Source organism: Mirounga angustirostris, unplaced genomic scaffold (genome assembly GCF_029215605.1).
Source record: "Mirounga angustirostris isolate CCGP_5_RB_7025 unplaced genomic scaffold, mMirAng1.0.hap1 SCAF_4, whole genome shotgun sequence".
Taxonomy (NCBI): domain Eukaryota; kingdom Metazoa; phylum Chordata; class Mammalia; order Carnivora; family Phocidae; genus Mirounga; species Mirounga angustirostris.
Genome location: NW_026991712.1, coordinates 166,645,752 through 166,669,010, shown reverse-complemented (window position 1 = coordinate 166,669,010; position 23,259 = coordinate 166,645,752). Strand labels below are relative to the sequence as shown.

Genomic DNA, 23,259 nt, shown 5'->3' with positions numbered 1-23,259 from the left:
AAGGGGGAAGGGTAGAGGTAGAGGGAGAAGCAGACTCCCCACTGAGCAGGGAGCCCCACGCAGGCTCAATCCCAGGACCCTGGGATCATGACCTGAGCTGAAGGCAGATGCCTGACCGACTGAGCCACCCAGGTGCCCCTGGTTAATGTATTTTAGTATGTAAGTTTACATTTGCAGATTCCTACATATATTTGTATCTTCAGTTCATATGCCTCCTCTGAGCTATGGACTTAAATATCCAACTGCCCACCTGACATTTGCCTTCAAGGCTGAGGGCTAGACCATTTCCCTTATTTAATTCACCCTGTAAGCTAAGGTCTTTTGGTAATAAGCCATTAATGTCTCAACTATAAAAATCTTGCACCCTGGCATAACTATTTTTATATTCTCTTTTGGTCTGTTCTATATGAGACATAGTTTTAGCTCAGTTGTAGTGTACATATCATTTTCTATTTCGCTTTTAAGATACTTTTATGATTAAAAATATTGCATGCATATTATAGAAAAATAAGGGGAAAGATTCCAAAGGAATTATATGATACTACTACCACACAGATAGGTACTATCAACATTTTGGTATATTTTTTATAAGTCACATGTACATAAAACTTAACGTTGAGTTTAAGTTTATACTCTGTATATATGTATTTTATAGCTTTTTACACTTAATGAGCCTTAAACATTTCTCCATCTTTTCACATACTTTTGTAAACATTTAAACATTAGTCTATCATCAGTTGTACCACATGATCATTTAAAAGTTCCAGTTTTTCACTACTAATAATGCCATATTGAACCAGGAATGAATATCCCAGACCAAAGAATATCCTACTTTGAGATCAGGTGGGAGGACAAATGGTTAATGCCATTATTTCCTTGTTTGTGGTACAGACCTTTTGTTTCAGGATAGAAAAGAAATTCAAGTATTATTAGATTCAACGTTAATTTCCTTCATAACTTTCATTAGCAATAGAGGAAAGAAGTTTGAATGAGAGGACAGTTGCAGCCAAAAAATGCCAAAGTGCAAGGTTTCCCTTTCCTTTAGGGCATCTGAATTTCCTCTTCAGACTTTTAGGCTGCTCTGCCCGTTACACCATCCTGGGGGCGGGGGGGTTGCCCACAGCTTCGCAGGTTTTATCCAATTTGGAGATTACGTGATGTGGTCTAAGATTAAAAACACAGGTTTTATGATGTATATAACACATTTTGGAAGCCCCAGAGTTATTCATAGAGATAGGCTGTCAACCTCCAGAATGAGCTGCAGTAGGTATGTGAGCCCCAGTGACCCTGGTCAGAGCAAGCAGTGATTTCCAACAGGAGCTCCAAGCAGAGGGCAGATACTTCTCATCACAGATACGTGCCTGCTGTGCCGAAGTCCTTGTGGATGCACGCATGTGAGAGCGAGCTTGAGAGAGAGAATACAGGCTCATCATTCCCCCACGCAATTTAAGGGAGGGCAGGTATTTTAGATGTAACTCTTTGACTTAATCATTTTTCTCTAGTTTACATTCCTGGTTTATGTTCATTCAAAATAATTGTATGTTGTATTTATTTTCCCCAGAATAGAGATAATTTTCTCTATTATTGAAACACTTGAAAATAGAAAAATTAACGTGTAATCCTGTACCCTAGGATAACCATTGTTACAGCATTTTGGATCATTCTTTCTGATTTTTAAAGTCTTTTTTTAAAATTTAAATTCATTTAGCCAACATACAGTACATCATTAGTTTCAGATGTAGAGTTCAGTAATTCATCTGTTGCATATAACACCCAGTGCTCTTCACATCAAGTGCCCTCCTTAATGCCTGTCACTCAGTTACCTCAACCCCCACCCACCTCCCCTAAAGCCTTTTTTAAGCATTTGTAATCATACTGTATACAATTTTTTGGTAAAGATTTTATTTATTAGAGAGACAGAACATGAGGGTGGGGGGAGAGGGGGAGAGGGAGAAGCAGACTCCCCGCTGAGCAGGGAGGATGACACAGGGCTCAGTCCCAAGACCCTGGGATCATGACCTGAGTGGAAGGCAGACACTCAACCAACTGAGCCACCCAGGCACAACCCCCCTTTTAAAGATTTTATTGAGAGAGAGAGGGGGAGAGAGAGAGAGAGAATGTGGGGGGGGAGGGGCAGAGGGAGAGGGATACCGCATATAATTTTCTGTTGTACTTTTGTTATTTACATGAGAAAATGCTGGTTGTCTTCAGTGCTTGACACAGAGTAGGCAGTCAAATATTTACTAAAGAATGAATTATGGACATATTCTTATATAATCTTTTGAGCATCGTTTTTTAAAAAATTCTTTAGAAGATTTTATTTATTTGAGAGAGCGGGCAAGAGAGAGCACGAGTGGGGTGAGTGGGTGGGGCGGCGGGCGGCAGAGGGAGAAGCAGACTCCCCGCTGAGCAGGGAGCCCAACTTGGGGTTCAGTCCCAGGACCCTGAGATCATGACCTGAGCTGAAGGCAGATGCATAACGGAGTGAGCCACCCAGGTGCCCTTAGTTTGTTTCTAATTTTTTCTGTCTTCAAAATACATTGAAGGGGACAGAAACACAATTGAGAAATGTTTTGGCTATTCTCACTGTGGGGTGCAGGAAAATCTAGCTTCCCCAGGGCTATATCAGGTGCTCAGATTACAGTACCCTCAGGGCTTTGTGTCTTACCTCTGGCCAACTCTTGCCACCTGGTGGTAAAGATGGGCATTGGTAAGTTTTTGTAGTTTATTATCCTGACAAATATCTTGAAAAAGATGAATTGATTTAGCTAATCACCCAATGGGGTGAAGTATCTTGATTGATTAAGCATGTGTCATGTGCCAACAGTTGGGGGTTATGTCAGCTTCAACCAAATCACATGGACCAGATTTATTTTAGAAAGTAGGGAAGGTGGGGCACCTGGGTGGCTCAGTCGTTAAGCGTCTGCCTTCTGCTCAGGTCATAATCCCAGGGGTCCTGGGATCAAGCCCTGCATCGGGCTCCCTGCTGGGCGGGAAGCCTGCTTCTCCCTCTCCCACTTTCCCTGCTTGTGTTCCTGCTCTCTCTCTCTCTCTCTGTCAAATAAATAAATAAATAAATCTTTAAAAAAAAAAAAAAGAAAGAAAATAGGGAAGGTGATGTTGATTAATACTTTAATAATTTTATTCGTAAAAATCCAAAATTATCTATTAAAAGGGAAGGTGGTTCTCCCAGGAAAGGACTTTGGACAGACAGGAAAAGGACATCTATTATAAATATTTTAAAAATTATTTAATAACTAATCTATCATTTAACTTAATTAATTTTATTAAATATTTTTACCACTCTCGTTAGTGATTGCTAAATGATTTCTAAAATTTTATTTTATTTTTTATTTATTTATTTTTTTAAATTTATTTATTTGAGAGAGAGAATGAGAGAGAGAGAGCATGAGAGTGGGGAGGGTCAGAGGGAGAAGCAGGCTCCCCGCCGAGCAGGGAGCCCGATGCGGGACTCGATCCCGGGACTCCAGGATCATGACCTGAGCCGAAGGCAGTCGCTTAACCAACTGAGCCACCCAGGTGCCCTGATTTCTAAAATTTTATACTAGCCTTAGTAATATTTATTTTACTATGCTCTCACCCATGCATATTATTTTCTAAACATGTTGTTAATAAATTAAAAATGGCACCTTGTTTAGATTTTCTTTTTTCACTTAACATCTATCATAATTATTTTCTGTAATTGTAATTTAATTGGCTGCTTACTCTTCCATTTGATTGATTACCATGGTTTACCAAGCTAATTTTCCAATTATTGGTCATTTAGATTGCTTATAGTTTTTTTTTTAAACCTTTGTAGGTAATAATACTACAAGTTTTTTATATACCCATAGGTTTTTGGGTTTTGCCTCTGTTAAGTTTTTTCTTTTGGAAAAATTCTAATGATGATATTCTTGCATCAAGGGTATAAATATCTTGGGGCACCTGGGTGGCTCAGTCGTTGAGCGTCTGCCTTTGGCTCAGGTCATGATCTCAGGGTCCTGGGATCGAGCCCCGCATCAGGCTCCCTGCTCAGCGGGAAGCCTGCTTCTCCCTCTCCCACTCTCCCTGCTTGTGTTCCCTCTCTCGCTATCTCTCTCTCTGTCAAATAAATAAATAAAATCTTTTTTTAAAAAAAAGGTATAAATATCTTGATGCCCTTGCTTTTAAAGACTTTCACTGACTTGTGTTTTTACTAATGTGTTGTTCTTGTATCACATGTTTGCTAACATTGAGAATTATTTTTAAACAATATGTGTTGATTAAGTCCAAAAAGTGATCTCAAATTGTCTTAATTTACAGTTTTAAATTAACAGACGTTTTTCAGTGAATCCTCAACTCCCATCTTTTCCTTACCTCATTATTTAGAGTATAAATGCCAGATATACCCTTTGCTTTATTTCATTTCTTCTTGTACCCAGGTCTGGTCCATCGAACTCACATGTCATCCTGTCGTGTGGATAAGCCCTCTGAGATAGTAGATGTTGGAGACAAAGTGTGGGTGAAGCTTATTGGTCGAGAGGTAAGGTTCTGTACAACTTTCATGTTGTTAGAAAGACTGAGGAAAAGCTGGGGGGGCAGTGTTGGTATTTTATGGTGGCGAATGTGTATATGTTGTTAACTGTGGCTGATGATCTTATTTTTGAATCCTGCCACTGTATTCTGTCCTGAATTGAAACCTTCTGGCCAGCTGTCCTGTAAACTCAGAAGGGATGTGGTGTAAACTGTAATAAGTGCGGTGCAATAAGTACATGTTTATAGAACTTTCCTCTGTGAAGTTTATGTTTCCAATTTTTATGAAGTTTCCAAGTGGTAGGTGGAAAAAAAAAAAAGAACCAAAAAGAGAGAAGAAAACTTAATTTATGGGACTAGTCTTAATCATAAATTTCAAAGAATAACTGCCTGGTACACTTCAGTTTGGACCAAAACAATAAAAAGACAGAGTTTATCGTTATTGCTCCTAATACCTGGCACCATGCAGTGTGAGGCAAGTGAGAGAGGTTTGAAGGATGCTCTTAACAGCATCTCACTTGAGGGCATGAGGGTTGTAGATGTGGGCAGCCTGTTCTTGTACCAGAGAATGGCAGGGGAGACAGGTCTGAAAGAGATACTATTTGAGTGCTTAATATGTACTAGTCTGAGGGATATAAGAGTGAGCCAGACCTAGGTGACCTCAGCTGTTATGGAGCTTATATAGAATGTAACTGGACGAGACAAATATAAAAGTAAGCAAACATACGTATAAAATAATTGTGATTGTAATTATAATTGTAAATTGTAATAAGTGCCATAATGGGCTCAAGCAGTATCAGCGGTAGATTTAGATGAAGTGGTCAGGAATAGGCTCTCTCTGGAAATGATTTGTGAGCTGAGACCTAAAGGAAAAGGCACTGGTCATGTGAAAAGTTAGGATAAGCATATTCCAAGCAGGGAGAATAACTAATGCAGAGACCCTGAAGTGGAAAAGGGCGTCAGGTGTTGGAGGAAGCAAAAGACCAACATGGCTAACAATTGCCTTCATGTTTAAAAATGCACTAGACCAACTCCAAAAGGGGATCTAGTCTAGTCTGGAATGTTTGGGAAACACATTCTGGGCTCATGGATCTCTGAACCCATCATTATGCTGAACTTACATGGAAAAAACAGCTTTTATTTTCTGCCTGGTTACCTCCACAGGCCTTGAATTTCTGACAACCATTTCTGCCTTTCCTCCCCAGAAGGACAAGAATGAGATAAAAACAATTTCCTGAAGTTATTCTGCCACAAGATCTATTTATAATGCTCATTAGTACCCCCAGTGTTCCTAGTACAGGACCTCAGCCATTAGAGAAGCTCAGTGTTTGTTATGATGATAAAAGCTTTGATGCTTAGTTAGATAATTTTAGACCAGCAGTCTAAATGATGTACTCTTAGCTGTTGGTGACTTTGCTTTTGTCTTTACAGATGAAAAATGATAGGATAAAAGTGTCTCTCTCCATGAAAGTTGTCAACCAAGGGACTGGGAAAGACCTCGACCCTAACAACGTTATCATTGAGTAGGTAAAAGGTTTGGAAAGGCTACAATCCTACTTCTCAAACCACAGAATGCTGTAGTGAATCAGACTGACCTAGGAACTCTACCATTTATAGTCTGATATAGATGAGTTATGTAGCCCTTGTGATCCTTGGATTTCGATAACACCATACTGCATAGAGTTCTAAGATTGGATGCTCACATGCAAAGCATAGAAATGCTCCATCAGTGGTTTTGTTTCCTTCCCCTTATTCTTTGTCTGCCCTTTAACCAGTTAGCCAACAGGCATTCATGAAGCACCTGCTACTTGTCTCTCTCCTAGCACAGGGGCTCAAAAAAAGACCATGTGGAAGAGTAGGGTAATCTAGAAGCAACTCCACTAGGGTTTAATGCATCTTGGGATAACTGTGTTCTGAATATGACATCTTACTTTCATTGGCTCTTCTGACCTTTCATTTAGGAATGGAAGATTTGCTATACATGTAGGCTAATATCTGGTGATATAAGGAATTTGCTGTCTGTCTCAAAGTCTTTCTTGAATTTATGCCAGTGATTTCTGATCAGGGGTTCCTAGCTCCCTAAGGTTCCGTGAAGGGTTTCTGAACTGTTTCCAGTGTTTCAGAAAACCAACCAAAATCATGCATTTACCTTCAGGTTAACCGTGACTTTATTGTATTGCTTTTGATGTTAAAATATCACATTGTTTATCTCATGCTAATCAGGTGATCTCAGTGGCAGTCATGTTATTATTTTATTTGTTTTTTTTAAAGATTTTATTTATTTGAGAGAGAGAGAGAGCATGAGGGGGGAGAGGGGGTCAGAGGGAGAAGCAGACTCCCTGCTGAGCAGAGAGCCTGATGGCGGGGGTCATGACCTGAGCCGAAGGCAGACGCTTAACCGACTGAGCCACTCAGGTGCCTCAGTTATTGATCAATTTAAAAAACAAGAAAAAAATAAATGTTTGAGTGGGATCTTGGTGGGGAAAAGTTTGGAAACCCTTATGTTTATAGTTCTAAGCAAAATCACTCTGGATACAAAGTAATTTTACCTAAAAGGGAGGGCATTGATATTGGATACATACTTTGTGCCAGGCATTATGCAAGGCAGTTTATGTACATTTGTGTGTCTGATTCTCATAACCTCCAAAGTGGGTATTATCTCCATTTTACTTTATATTCTTAGTTTCTTTCTTTCTTTTCTTTTTTTAAAAGATTTTATTTTTTTGACAGAGCACAAGCAGGGGAAGTGACAGGCAGAGGGAGAAGCAGGCTCCCCACTGAGCAGGGAGCTCAATGCAAGGCTCAATCCCAGGACCCTAGGATCATGACCTCAGCCAAAGGCAGATGCTTAATCGACTGAGCCACCCAGGCACCCCCCCACCCCTTTTTTTCCTAAAGATTTTATTTTTGGGCACCGGCGTGGCTCAGTCGGTCGAGCATATGACTCTGATTTCAGCTCAGGTCATGATCTCAGGGTCCCGAGATCCAGCCCCATGTTGGGCTTCCTACTCAGGGTGGTGTCTGCTTGTCTCCCTCTCCCCCTCTCCCTCTGCCTCTCCCCATGTGTGTACTCTTTCTCTTTCTCTCTAAAATAAGTAAATAAATCTTAAAAAAAAAAAAAAAAGATTTTATTTTTAAGCAATCTCCACACCCAGTGTGGGGCTTGAGCCCACAGCTCCAAGATCAAGAGTTGCATGCTTCACTGACTGAGCCAGCCAGACATCCCTATATTCCTAGTTTCTATCTTGTTGCTTGGTGATAAGTAATTTCCCTGTGGTTAATGACAAATTATAGTGGGTCAGGGATCTGAACTAGGACATTGAACCTAGGGCCCTTTTTACCACATGATGCTTCTAGCTGTTGCATGTGACTTAGAGTTTTTCCATATTTCTGTAGTTTCATCTCTAAATATTGACATGTTTGTAAGTCTGATTATTGACAAAACACCTTTCAGTTATAGTAGAAATGTTTTATAACTCAGAGCTCAGTAATACAAGTCTGGCATTTACTGATTATATTATAATAAATTGCTTCTGCTCCAAAGAATCCTGTGCTATGTACATATGACTCATTAAAAAGCAGTGGAATTTCCCAAAGTCACCCTTGTAGGGGTAAAATGTAAGACAAGTAAAATAAAAGCTTCTTCTCTGTCTCAAAACAAGGGTAGAGAAGGGAAAGGGCTCCCTGGTTTTGGGCTGTATGGGTCTCTATGTATAGGCTATTTCTAGTAATAACCAAGTGGCCAAAACAGTAACTTTTGTTGTAAACTATTTCTAGAGCTGCATCCAGGAAAGAAGCACGATATAGTGGAATGATGAGAGGTTTTAGAGTTAGATGTAAATTAGAAAGAGTCCTAGTTCTGCTGAACACTAGTATATGACCTTGAGCAGACTCCTCTTCTCTGACTCCTCCCTCAGCTTCTTACTATCAGTTGGAGGGTATGAGGCCTATATCTCAGAAATGATGGAATGATTTAAATACAGGCTTGTTTGTAAAGAACCAGATTAGTGTCTAGTGTATAGTAGGATCTTAGTATATGGTAGCTGCTTGTAGTTATTGTTGTAAAAGATCTCTTTGTTTTTCTTCTGTGATTATCACATCTTTTCTTTTGAAAGAATATATAAGACCTGGGAGAACAAGGGGACACAGCTCTTTCTTATCTCCCAGAGTGCCTGATGTGTAACAGTTGTTAGTTTGTGCTTTCATTTACTCATTTATTCAACAAATATTTTTTTCGGTTCATATTTCATATTAGGTTCAATGGCAATACCAAATTTTCTGTTTAAGGGCCTTACTGCCTAGTGTAATGAGATAATTATGCAGATCACTTTAATATAAGGCAAATGTAATAAATGCTAAAAGAGTAGGTTAAAGAAAGGGTTCTAGGAATTAGCTTGAAGAGGATGAGTTGATTTCAGGCCCCGATGGCTAGAAGAGAGGTGGCATTTGAGCTAGTTCTAGAAGAATGGATAAGATTTTGTCAGGCAGCAGGGGAAGGAATGGTATTCCCAACAGAAGAATGATTTAAGGAAAGGCACTAGGCAGGAAAGCCCAGGGCACATTTAGGAGTCTTGTTTTAGGAAAGAGGAGGGTACAGTCAAGTACTAGAATGTAAGACTTGAAAGGTGGTATGTTGGAGTGAGATTGTGGAGTGCTTTGACTTTGACTATCAGTCAAACAGCATTAATTTTTTAAAAGCCCTGGGGCACCTGGGTGGCTCAGTCAGTTAAGCATTTGCCTTCAGTTCAGGTCATGATCCCACGGTTCTGGGATCAAGCCCCACAGCGGGCTCCCTGCTTAGCGGGGAGTCTGCTTTTCCCTCCTCCCTGCTTGTGCTCCCTCTTGCTATCTCTCTCTCAAATAAATAAATAAATTTTTTTTTAAAGATTTTATTTATTTATTTGACAGAGAGAGAGATAGCGAGAGCAGGAACACAAGCAGGGGGATTGGGAGAGGGAGAAGCAGGCTTCCCGCCGAGCAGGGAGCCCGATGTGGGACTCGATCCCAGGACCCTGGGATCATGACTTGAGCCGAAGGCAGACGCTTAACGACTGAGCCACCCAGGCGCCCATAAATAAAATACTTAAAAAAAATTTTTTTAAAGCCCTTGAGGGGGGAGAGACTCCTGATCAGATTAATCTCTCCTTGTACACCATTCTCTGACCTCACCCTGTTATGCTCAGTGTCTTAGTGCTGTCTCCAGCCATCCACAGTTTGTCAGCTGCCTTTCATTTTCCATCAGTATCTGTCTTACATTTCATCCCCCCAGTCCCAGAGTATTAAAGGGAATCTGTAAATGGAAAGGGGAAAAGGCGGTTTCCAGGTAGGTTTAGCCAGCATAGCATAGTCTTTTAGAAGAGTGTTTGTGGTTCACCACTATAATTATTCACCTGTATGTCTCCCTCCACTGCTAGACTGTAAGCTCCTTGAGAAGGACCGAGTTCTGCCTTTCTGACACACTTACTCATCACTGGTACTGGTGCTTGCCAGTAAGAGTTGAACTGAACAAAAGAAAGGTTAATTCAACTATGTGCCCTGGATGGATTGGAGGAGAAAACTTGTTACTATGTAGACGCAAAGTAGCGAGACCTAAACCAGCATGGCAGTGAGCACAGAAAAGGGAGACAGGCAAGTGACACATTTGTTGAGCTGAGTATTGGGTGGGAGTTATGATTTGGCTTGTCACATGTTAGAACTCACAGAATATTGGAATTGATTATAATGAGGGCTTGTTTAAGCTGTAACTCATAGCCACTTGAAACTCAGCTCCACAGATAAGGATATCTGAAAGCCATGGAGTTTGAGACTTGCTCAAGTTATATCCTCAAGATCCTGCCGTGGTTTTTATTTTTTTATTTATTTTTTAAAGATTTTATTTATTTATTTGAGGGAGAGAGAGAGTGAGTACACAGAGGGAGAAGAGAAGCAGATTCCCTGCTGAGCAGGGAGCCCAATGTGGGACCCGATCCCAGGACTCTGAGACCATGACCCAAGCTGAAGGCAGACGCTTAACCGATTTGAGCCACACAGGTGCCCCTTCTCTACCCTTTTTTTTTTTTTATTGTGGTGAGAACACCCAACATGAGATCTACCCTCTTAACAAATTTTTAAGTCTACAATATAGTATTATTGACTAGGTACAATGTTGTATAGCAGAGCTCTAAAATTAATTCTTCTTGTTTAACTGAAACTTTATGCCTGTTGATAAGTAACTCCCATTTCCTTCTCTACCCACCCCCCACCTTGGTTTTTCTTACTCAGGCTTTATTTTTTTAAAGGACCCTCTCCCATGACCCATACCAGACAGTTGACCCCCTGTCCTTTGAATAAGATTATGCTAGGGCAAAACCTGGGGATTTGAGCAGACATTTTCAAAACTTAAATCATATGCTTGTCTGCACTGTCCCACTAGGTAGCCACTAAGTTACATATGGTTACATATGGTCATTATTACTATTCTTTAAAATTTTTATTCAGGGGCTCCTGGGTGGCTCAGTCGTTGAGCGTCTGCCTTTGGCTCAGGTCATGGTCCTAGGGGCCTGGGATTGAGCCCCACATCAGCCTCCCTGCTCAGCGGAAGCCTCCTTCTCCCACTCTCCCTGCTTGTGTTCCCTCTCTCCCTGTGTCTCTCTCTGTCAGAAAAATAAATCAAAAAAAAAAAAAGATTTTATTCATTTATTTGTTAGAGAGCGAGAGAGAGAGACAAGCAGGGGGAGTGGCAGGCAGAGGGAGAAGAAGACTCCCCACCAAGCAAGGAGCCCTACGCGGGGCTAGATTCCAGGACCCTGGGATCACGACCCAAAAGGCAGACGCCTAACTGACTGAGCCACCCAGACATCCCTACATATGGTTATTTAAATGTAAATGAGGGGCGCCTGGGTGGCTCAGTTGGTTAAGCGACTGCCTTCGGCTCAGGTCATGATCCTGGAGTCCCGGGATCGAGTCCCGCATCGGGCTCCCTGCTCAGCAGGGGGTCTGCTTCTCCCTCTGCCCTCTTCCCTCTCGTGCTTTCTGTCTCTCATTCTCTCTCTCTCAAATAAATAAAATCTTAAAAATAAATAAATAAATAAATAAATGTAAATGAAAATTAAATAAAATTTAATCCAATTCCTCAGTTACACTAACCACATTTTAAGTGCTCAGTAGCCACAGACCTAAATATTAGTCAACAGTACAGACATAAATTTATAGAACTTGTCCATCATTGCATTCTGTTGGACATTGGTATGCTAGATGGCTTATGTACTGCTCAGATACAGAAAAAAAATAAGACATAGACTTTATCTTTTTTTTTAAAGATATATTTATGTATTTGAGAGAGAGCGCATGAGCAGGGGAAGGGGCAGAGGGAGAGGGAGAGAGAATCTCAAGCAGACTCTGTACTGAGCTTGGAGCCCGATATGGGGCTTGATCCCAAGACCCTGGGATCATGACCTGAGCCAAAATCAAGAGTCAAATGCTTAACCGACTGAGCCACCCAGGCACCCCAGACATAGTCCTTATCTTTGAAGGCCTGTTCATGGTACAGAGGGTGAGCCAAAATGTAAACAAATCTAACAAAATGACGAGAGAGTAAAATGCTGTGGGAACACAAAAGAGTAATTAACTCTGCCTCTGGTGGCAGGGAACGTTTTAGAGAAGATACAGTGTGTGAGCTGAACTGAAGAGGGACCAGGACAGAATATGGAGTATCTTGGTCTTTTCTGTTTACTCCCTTAAACCAGTGTATCCCATGAAACTGGTGGCTAAAATATGTGAGGTGGGTAGTTCTGTTCTGCTTTGATGTCATCCTGCATTTCTCTGGGTACTGTGGCTTTTTTGGCAAAATAGTTCTGTTTTTGCTGGACTCTATAGAGACTTGGTGAATAGTTGGAAAAGCTTAGGTGAAGTCAGAGTTCAAAGTTAAAGAGGTTCAGGTAAAGAAAAAATATTTGGGGTCAAGAGCACAGAATTTTTTTTTTTTTAAAGATTTATTTATTTGAGAGAGAGAAAGAGAGAGTGAGTGGAAGGGTCAGAGGGAGAGAGAGTATCAAGCAGAATCCCTGCTGAGTGCAGAGCCCAGTGCAGGGCTCGATCCCATGGCCCCGAGATCATGATCTGAGCCAAAACCAAGAGTTGGACGCTCAACCGACTGAGCCACCCAGAAGCCCCAAGAGCATAGAAATTTCAACAAACATTTATTTATTTATTTATCCTAACTAACTAATTAGTTAATTTTTAAAAGATTTTATTTATTTGACAGAGAGCACAAGCGGGGGCACGGCAGGCAGAGGAAGAAGCAGGCTCCCCACTGAGCAGGGAGCCCGATGTGGGACTTGATTCCAGGACTCTTTGATCATGACCTGAGCCAAAGGCAGACGCTTAACTGACTGAGCCCCCCAGGCATCCCTCAACAAATATTTATTGATGCTGTTGCTTGCCAAGCTTTGGGCTAAGGTGTGGGGAAACAAACACAAGTAAGATAGTGTAAAAAGGGCTCACGATCTAGAGAAGAAACAGTGGATCAGGCAATAAAGTGTGATATGTGTTAGGACTGCAATGTGTATAGACTACAGTTGGAGTTTGAAAAAAAGAGTAATTGAGGGTGATACTCTTCGATCAAACATTTCTGTGTCCCTACTCCGTGCAGGTACCGTGTGTTACAGTAAAGGTTAGAGAAAGAGCCATGACAACTGGGGTGCTTAGGCTCTGCTGCTGGCAGGAGTGTAATTGGTAAACACTACAGAAAACTGGCTGGCAGTGTCTGCTGTAGCTGATGGTTACAACCCAGTACACTGTTCCACTCCTACCTGGCACAAGGCATTTCCCAACAGAAATGCATATATGTATCTGTCACCAAAAGACGTGCTAGAAAGTTCACAGAAAAAGCACTGGTCATAGTAGAAACTACTCAGATACCCATCAACAGCAAAATACCTTATGGCAATGAGAATCAGTGATCCACAACTGCACACAGCAGTATGGATGGATCTCACAAATAAGTGAAAGGAGCCAGACACAGAAAGGTCCATACTGTATGATTCCATTTACATAATTTACAAAAACCAATACAACTAATCTATGCTGTTAGAAATCAGCATAGCAGTTACCCTTGGGAGAGGCCTGGTGACTAGAGGGGCCTCGGAGGTGTTGGCAATGTTCTGTTTCCTTATCGGAGTGATGGTTTCCTGGGTATGTTCAAATTGTGAAAACCATTTAAGTTGTATGCTTATGAACACTTTTCTGTACCTATATTATACTTTAGTAATAAGTTTAGAATTTTTAAGAAATGCTCCAGGAATGTGAACAAAGAGATGAATTCTGGCTGCGTGACTCAGGAGAAGACTTGATAGAAGGAGAGGTGGTGACTGAGCTGAGCCTTGAAATGTTTGGAGGTGGTGAGGTGGGAGGAGAGAGGGAAAGCAGCATTTCAGAGAGAGGGAACTGTATGAGCAAGGGCAGTGAACCACCTGGAGAAGGTCAACTAGTCCTGTTTGGCTAGCACATCTCATGCAAGTAAAGTTGGGGCTGGAGAAACAGGTTAGAGACAGACCGTGGAAGGCCTCGAGTACCAAAGTAAGGAATTTGAACTTTATGTTCTAGGAAGTCTTTGAAGGTCTTTTAAACCTGTGGGTGACCTCGTCAGGGTTACAGGGGCTTAGCGAGGTTGAGTAATTATATCTTCATCCTCTGTGCATTGGTGAGCTGAAGTCATCTCATTCATAATTATTAATTCAGAGCCTGTCCTGAATGAAAAAATATCTGTTTCATGTTGCTGCTTTCACTGCTTGTCTCCCCATGCAAAACGCTTTTCCTTCTTTCTCCCTTCTACCTGCCAAAGACAGAACAAAAACCCAGCATACTGCATTACCTTCTAGTATTTCTGGCCACATCTCTTAGGAGGGCCAACAGTCAGTATCCTTTTCGTTACAGGCAAGAAGAGAGGCGGCGGAGGTCCTTCCAGGATTACACTGGGCAGAAGATCACCCTCGAGGCTGTCCTGAACACCACCTGCAAGAAGTGTGGATGTAAAGGTAAGGTGAAGCCTCTGCCAGGCTTGTGATGGACCCTTACTAGGTGGGGGAAGCCACCTGGTTTGGGTGTGGCTCACCCAGCTTTTTAGTCAGTGATGGCCTCATCTGCTCATGCTGTTACTCCTAGACTCTTATCAGAGTTCATGCCCTTTCTGTGTCCTCTTCTGAATGCTGGCGCTTCCGAATACTCTACTGTCATCCCACCCCCTTCGTGGTTGATGCCCTGTGTGGGCAGGATCCCCATGTACTGCACCAGGAGAGGTGAGAGTGTTGGATTATGGTTAGCACTGTAAATTTTTATTTCCAAGGACCATTACTATTCTGCAAAAATGAAGTGACTTGGAAATATATTCCTTAAGGATCCAAGTCAAACCCTTTCTTGCTCTTCTTTGTCTAACTTCAGACCTCTGAATACGGTGTCCTTTTAGTAATAAAGAACACAGGCTAGCCGCTTGCTCAAGTTTCTTCTGGTCCTACTCAGGTGTTAAGAGCACTCTCAGCCTGACTTCCCTTGTTGGAGCTATCATTGAGAGGGATTGCTAGTGTCTCATTTTCAGAGTGACCTCAATTTGTCACCCCTTCTCCCTTGCCTCCCATTTACCCTGCTCGCTTGATTTTTCTACAACAGTTGGTAGCAGATTTGTGCCCTGATTGATGTTGTGGGGGTTAAGCCTCTACTTACCATTAATGTAGAGTGAGGAAGGGGAAAAAAAATTGAAGGACTACCTCCTCACAGGAATCGTGGGAACATTCCAGATATTTGGAAAACTATGCTGTATTCCCCTTCCAGACACCATCTAGCTTCTGGATTCAGAGTTGTAAAGCAATTTACACATAGCTTTTTGATGATCTCATGGGACCGTCTGTGCCCCTGAAATAGGGTCTACATAAGCTTGGACAAAACCAGCTCTGTAGTAGCTGTTAAACAGCCCCTTGGTAGCACTAAAGGTTCAGGGAGGGTGGGGTCCTCTTACCTTCAGCTTACGTCCACCAGGTGTTACATGAGGCAGAGAAGAATAATGAGAGATGGAATTTGGCCTAATCAGCAAAGGTGAGGCCCAAGGTGGTTGATTTTGGTGCAACAGGAAGAGCACAGAGCAGGGAGGCATGAGAGCTGGAGTAAGTGTTCACTCTGCTGCTCTCTTTGTGACCTTGAGCTGCTTCTCTACTCTGAGCCTTTATATCTACACATGCAGTGTTGGATTTGATGAGCTCTAACGCCCTTGCCAGACCTGACAGTCTGCATGTTGAGTCCCCCTAGGTGGACTGCCTGTCTCTCAGTGTGTTAGCTTGGATGTGAATGCCACCTTCCGGCCAGCTTCCTAAGAGCTATCTTCCTGTAGGGCTTGGCCTGCCACTCGGCTCCCTCTGCTAAGCATTCTGCTCTCTGGAGCAGCCTTTCAGTGTCAGGAATAAGTTCCAAACAGATCTTTAAAAATTACTAAGCCCCATTGCTAATAGAAGGCAGCACAAGCCCGCTTCCTCTGCCATTTCCAGAGCAGTGCCAGTGTTTCCCACAGCTCTAGGACCAGCTGCTGGTCTGGCTCTGGTTGAGTGGGCAATGCCATCTTGAGGTGACAGAAAATCTGCTCAGAATCCAGCAGCTGCTCTGAATGAACTCAGTAATACTTCTTCAACCAGCTAGCCCCTTTCAGAGCCTCTGGGGAAGATCCACCTGCCAAGAGGAGAGGCTGCTTCTCCCCTCCCTACCTTTTCTACCTCTCTTCTGCAGGCCACTTTGCAAAGGATTGTTTTATGCAACCAGGAGGGACCAAATATTCTCTGATACCTGATGAGGAAGAGGAGAAGGAAGAGGCAAAGTCAGCAGAGTTTGAGAAGCCTGACCCCACGAGGAATTCTTCTAGAAAAAGAAAGAAGGTGAGTGCTATCTTGCTTTTATCATATTTTTTTTTTAGTTTTAAAATAAAAATGTACTTTTTGCAGAAATTTTAGAAATCCTGAAAAACATAAAGAATATTAGGATCTCCTGTAATCTTTCCATCCAAAGAGACTTACAATATTTTTGGTCATTCCAATCTTTTTGCTAGGTAATGATAATAGATAGCTACATCTACATTTAAACACAAAATTATGGTTGTACTAGGTCTAGTTTATATTTTATTTTTTTCATTATACTTATCAAAATTTTCTAGTGTTTTTAAGTGTTCCAAAACTTGATTTAAGAGCAACGTTAAGTATTCTACCCTATGGCTGTATGTTGTTTATTTAATGATTTTTCTATTGTTGGATATTTTTATTACTTCCAAACTAAATCTTTGGCCACAACTCTTACTGTTTTCTTTGGATAAATCCCTAAATGAGGTTACTGAGTTAGGGCTTTGAGGCTCTTGATACATTTTATCAAATTGTCTTTCCAGAAAGTACTTATCTGTGCCCAGTGGTGGATAAGAGTGCCTGTCTCGCAGAGTTTGGTCTCCTATGCACTGCTTACAGCAGAACAGTTCACAAAACAGACATATTGTGGTGCAGAAAAAGACAGGGCGTTTGTTGCATGCCACCCAGAGAGGGAATGGAAGAAAACTATGCTGTAGTTTGGTCAGGAAATAGTTATTCTCATATTGCGTAGTATTTTTCTAATTGTGTCCAGTTACTGGGTTTTTGTTTCATTTTGTTTTTTAAAAGCTTCAGCAGTCTTTTGTTGAGTGGTCTTTTCATTCCAGGTAGCGCAACCCTAGGAATACAAAAACTGTGATCAGGTCCTTGCCCTCAGTGGGCATTCCCTACAAATTAAGCATTCCTTCATTTTATAGGGGAGGAAAAGGCCCATTGTACCATTATAAGAATTAGCTAAGATTGTGAATAATAATTTATTGATCTGTATATTCTCTCCCTGGGTGATCACATCACTCCTAAGACTTTAACTGCCTTGATGACTCCCACATCCCTAACTAGTATGCCACAGGTACCTCAAACTTTGGCTCAGAGTCCATCAGACCCAGGTTTGAGGCCCTCTGTGCTGTAGACCACCTGTGTAACTTTGGGCCCTCCTTAATTTTCAAAGTAGGATTGTTGTGGTCTTTGATAACAGTGTTTCTTGTGAGGGCATGCCCAGGTCCCCAAGATAGATAGAAAACACTGACAAGTAAGTGCTTAATTAATGTTGGCTGTCATAACTACCATTCTGTCTTCTTCAGCCCTCCTCCCTACACGCGCACACACACACACACACACTTACACACACACACACCCCCCCACTATTAAAACAACACCAAAGCCCTTGTTTCTAACCTTCTATCTTGTATTACTTGTTTTAATGACAATAATAACCTGCCAGAAGGAAACCAGCATGTCATTTATTTTCCTCTCCTTTCCATCCCACATCTAGTCAGTCACTGAGTCTTGTTAGTGGTACCTTCTAAGTATTCTTTTTTTCTCCTTCTTCCCACTCCTTCTACTGTGTATTGCACTCCCTCCTGTCTCTGACTCACAGACTATTGAACTAGACCTGGGACATTTTATTTGCCTTTCACCTCTTAGTTCCAAGTTCCCAGGAGTTGGATCTAGGCATCTGATTTTTTTTTTTTTATTTTATTTATTTATTTGAGAGAGAGAGAGCACAAGCAGGGGGAGGGGCAGAGGGAGAAGCAGGCTCCCCCCTGAGCAGGGAGCCTGATGTGGGGCTCGATCCCAGGACCCTGGGATCATGATCTGAGCTGAAGGCAGACGCTTAACCGACTGAGCCACCCAGGCGCCCCATGATTTTTTTTTTTTAAAGCATCTCCTTTATCTCACTGCTTGATTCTCTTCATTATTATGATTTTTTGTGCCCTCTACTTTAACTCTGAATGTTGGGCTGCCCCAAGGCTGTCTTGTTACTCCCTTCTCTTCTCTAACTACCTCCTCTCTAGGTAATCTCATCCTGTCCTATGGTTTTGTTTTTTTATTTTTATTTTTTTTATTTTTTTTTCTGTCCTATGGTTTTGAATGCTACTTACATGTTAATAATCCCCAGATTAAGTATTTATCCTTATTTTTATCCAAATCTGTAATTCTATCCCTGACTTTTTCTTTGGCACTTCAAATTTAGAAATCCAGCTGCCTACTTGACATCTTCATCTAATTGTCAAGTTTGCATCAAGCTTAACACACCCCAAAACTCTTTAATTTTTCTATCCAAAGCTGCTCCTTCCACATTTTGCCCTATCTCAGTGAATAGATCACCATTCACTGAGTTGCTCAAGCAAAAATCTATAGGCTTTGGGTTTGGTGTTACTGTTGTTTTCTTTAAATTGTGGTAAAATATCCATAATTAAATTTTACCATCTTAACCACTTAAAAATTTTTTAAGTTTTATTTATTTAAATAATCTCTACACCCAACGTGGGGCTCAAACTCATGGCCCCAAGATCAAGAGTCATGTGCTCTTCCAACTGAGCCAACCAGGTGCCCATCATCTTAAGCATTCTTTTTTTAAAGATTTTATTTTATTTGAGAGAGAAAGAGAGCAGATGCACATGTGTGCATGTGTGGGAGGGGCAGAGGCAGTAAATCTGAAGCAGGACTCCCTGCTGAGCGAGGAGCTGGATACAGGGGCTCGATCTCACCACCCTGCGATCATGACCTGAGCCGAAATCAAGAGTCGATGCTTAACCAACTGAACTACCCAGGCACCCACCATCTTAACCTTTTTAAAAAAAGATTTATTTATTTTAAAGAGAGAGCATGAGTAGGAGGGGCAGAGGGAGAGAGAATCCCAAGTAGACTCCTCGCTGAGCACAGAGCCCCACGTGGGGCTTAATCTCACAACTCTGAGATCACAACCCAAACTGAAACCAAGAGTTGGTGCTTAACTGACTGTACCCCCCAGGCTCCCCTTAACCATTTTTAAGTGTGCAGTTCTTTGGCATTAAGTAAATTCAGATTGTTGTGCAATCATCACCACCATCCATCTCCAGAACTCTTCATTTTGCAAAACAGACTCTGTCCCCATTAAACACTAACTCCTCATTTTCCCTCCCTGGCACCTGGGAACCACCATTCTACCATCAACTGAGAAAAGAAGGTGAAACTGAAAAAGAACAAAGGCCTTTATTTGGGGTCTCAGAATTGCAATTGGGGATCACAGATTTTTCTCACTCATTTAGGGAAAGCCAAGCGTTTTTTTTTTTTAAGATTTTATTTATTTATTTGAGAGAGAGAATGAGATAGAGAGCATGAGGGGGGGAGGGTCAGAGAGAGGGGCAGACTCCCTGCTGAGTAGGGAGCCCGATGTGGGACTCGATCCCGGGACTCCAGGATCATGACCTGAGCTGAAGGCAGTCGCTTAACCAACTGAGCCACCCGGGCACCCGCCAAGCGTTTTTCTGAGAGAGAAGGAAAGGGGTAATTACATGATTTAGATGAAGAAGAACAGAACAGACCCAGCTAGTTTGGTGCTGACTAGCTGAGCCACTTCTGATGCCTATCTTCTTGATTATTTTATCATTGCTATCAAGTGAAACTGTTGCTGGTATGTAATAATTACCTTCACTGTCCTCATATGATCCAAATACCAGTTGCTCTGTTGGAATGTTACAAGCAGCTGCTTGTACAACAATTGCTGCTTCTGTCCCAGTTCAAGAGCCCATCAGTTTGGAAAGGAAAATAGAGTTTCAAAATGGAGTCTCTTACATCCAGCAATTTTAGACAGTTCCACATGACTTTCTGTCTCTATGATTCAGACTACCTAGGTATCTTCTATAAGTGGAATAACACAGTGTTTGTCTTCTTTTTTTTAAAGATTTTATTTATTTGAGAGAGAGAGAATGAGAGAGAGCAAGTACATGAGGGGGGGAGGGTCAGAGGGAGAAGCAGACTCCCCGCCGAGCAGGGAGCCTGATGCGGGACTTGATCCAGGGACTCCAGGATCATGACCTGAGCTGAAGGCAGTCACTTAACCAACTGAGCCACCCAGGCGCCCATTTGTCTTCTTTAAAAAAAAAAAAAAAAATTTGTCAGAGAGAGAGAGAAAGCACAGCAGGGGGAGTAGCAGGCAGAGGGAGAAGCTGGCTCCCTGCTCAGCACGGAGCCCGATGTGGGACTCGATCCCAAGACCCTGGGACCATGACCTGAGCCGAAGGCAGACGCTTAACCGACTGAGCCACCCAGGCGCCCCAGTATTTGTCTTTTTATGACTGGCTTATTTGACTTAGTAAACTATCCTGAGGGATCATCCATGTTATAGCATATAGTCATTTTCCTTCCCTTTTAAGACTGAATAATATTTCGTAACGTGTACACACTACATTTTGCTTATCCATTCATTTGTTGTTGGCCCTTGGGTTGCTTCCACCTTTTGGCTATTGTGAATAATGCCGCTATGAACATAGTACAGATATTTCTTCAAGACCTGCTTTCAGTTCCTTTGGGTATATACCCAGAATTGGAGTTGCAGGATTATGTGGTAATTCTGTTATGATTTTTTTTTTTGAGGAACTACTGTACTGCCTTTCACAGTGACTACGTCATTTCACATTCCTACCAGTAGCACACAGGGTTCCATTAGGGTGTAGTGTTTGCTAATTGTCATTTAGGTAAAAGTAGATAATGATGTTGTTCAGTTCTTCTAGGTCTTTTCTAATTTTTAAAAAAAATTTCCAAGAGAGGGTTGTTAAGATATCCAATCAGACCACATGTTTTCCTATTTAAAATCCTTCAGTGATTTTCCACTGTACTTAAAATAAAATCCAAACTACCTCCTGTGAGAACAAACTGTCCAACCCCACCAGCTACTGCTTTTAGCAGGCAGTAAATTATATATAGCCAAAGCATTGTTTTGGGTTTTTTTATATATTTATTTTTATAGTTACCTTCTACTTAAAGCATGGGATTCAGGCTTTCTATTTCTGGTTGTTATAAAGTTTCCCTTTTAAGTAAAACTTTTTTGTTGTTTTTTGAAAGTAAAACTTCTTTTTTTTAAAGATTTTATTTATTTGACAGAGAGAGACACAGCGAGAGAGGGAACACAAGCAGGGGGAGTGGGAAAGGGAGAAGCAGGCTTCCCACGGAGCAGGGAGCCTGATGCGGGGCTCGATCCCAGGACCCTGGGACCATGACCTGAGCCGAAGGCAGACGCTTAACGACTGAGCCACCCAGGCGCCCCAAAATAAAACTTCTTAAAGTAAAAAGAAACCAAATTTTAAGAAAAATTTTAAGGGGCGCCTGGATGGCTCAGTCAGTTAAGCGTCCGACTCTTGATTTCGGCTCAGGTCATGATCTCGGTTGTGGGATTGAGCCCTGTGTCGGGCTCCTCACTCAGTGGAGAGTCTGCTTGAGATTCTCGCTCTCCCTCTCCCCCTCCCCCCCACTGTGTGTGGTCTTTCTCTCTCAAAATAAATACATAAATCTTTTTTTTTTAAGATTTTATTTATTTATTTAATAGAGAGAGAGAGACAGCGAGAGCAGGAACACAAGCAGAGGGAGTGGGAGAGGGAGAAGCAGGTTTCCCACTGAGCAGGGAGCCCGATGCGGGGCTTGATCCCAGGACCCTGGGATCATGACCTGAGCCAAAGGCAGTAGTTTAACCAACTGAGCCACCCAGGTGCCCCCATAAATCTTTTTTTTTTTTTTAAAAAGAAAAATTTTAAGTAAAAAATTAGTTTGTAAACACATGGAGTGAAAATTGTGGCAATATTATAGGAATGGCACTTGGAAAACACTGATTTAGAGCAGTGGGGATCTTATTTTAGTTTGGTACTATTCTCCTGTGAACCAAAGAAATAAAAATTTATAAAAGCCCCTATTTACTTCAGGCACTGCCTTCCAGAGGCCTTTGCAAACCTTCAGCATTGCCGGATTTAGCCCAGCTCCCACACAGAGGCAACCCCAGAGGATTGCTTATTTTTGAACACAGGGCTTGAACATACCTTTATTTTTCATGCTAGTGTTTCTAGAGCCTTCTTCACAGAGGTCTGAGGACTGATTTAAAGAGGGAAAAGGGAAGTTTCCACTATTTATAACCTCATTATTGAAATGTACAACAAAAGAGAGGCAGCCCATAACCTCACTATTTTACCAGGATCTGTACTGTTGGGGCACGTTTTTTCTACCAGCTGTTTTCAGATGCACGTTTTACCTAGATACAATAAAAATGTATGTACTGTTTTGTTTTCTGCTTTTTTTACTTTGTCATGAGCATCTTTCCATGTTTGCCATACAGTCGTGTAGTTCTTATTTGCAGTGCTCTGTAGTATTATGTCAGGTGGATGTGGAAGGATTTGGGGAGACAGTAGAGAGTGGTACTTCCGAACCTGGGCTGTCAGAAACATTGCCTGGGTTCTCTCAGCTCAGCCACCTCCTCCCTGTGGAACTTAGTCTAATTACTAACTTCTCTGAATCTGTGTCCCTATTGGTAAAATGGAAATAATAAGCATCTACTTCGTAAGGTTGTTAGGATGAAGTGATGCAAATAAAACTCTGAGCACTGCGGTGGCATACAGCACAGCCCAGTGCATGTCAGCTACAAGTAGCTGATGCTTAAGAACAGAGGTTTTGTGGTCAGAGGTGGGGTGTAAGTAGACACTAGGTTCAAGGAGTTTGTTATATATTCTAGATCTCAATCCCTGATTAGATATGTGACTTCTTGGGCGCCTGGGTGGCTCAGTCGTTAAGCGTCTGCCTTCGGCTCAGGTCATGATCCCGGGGTCCTGGGATCGAGTCCCACATCAGGCTCCCCCTGCTCTGTGGGAAGCCTGCTTCTCCCCCTCTTACCCCCCACTCCCCCTGCTTGTGTTCC

General features: G+C 41.9%; 1 protein-coding gene across 2 annotated transcripts in view; it reads left to right on the top strand.

Moving 5' to 3' along the window:
• Positions 1-23,259, top strand: part of ZCCHC17 (zinc finger CCHC-type containing 17) — a 64,091-nt gene that overhangs the window by 31,236 nt on the left and 9,596 nt on the right. For both annotated transcript variants that reach the window (XM_045898237.2, XM_064589596.1), the window contains 4 exons: positions 4,422-4,522; positions 5,944-6,035; positions 14,425-14,525; positions 16,258-16,403. In XM_045898237.2, coding sequence (XP_045754193.1) covers positions 4,422-4,522; positions 5,944-6,035; positions 14,425-14,525; positions 16,258-16,403 — 440 coding nt within the window. The remainder of the gene's footprint in view (positions 1-4,421; positions 4,523-5,943; positions 6,036-14,424; positions 14,526-16,257; positions 16,404-23,259) is intronic.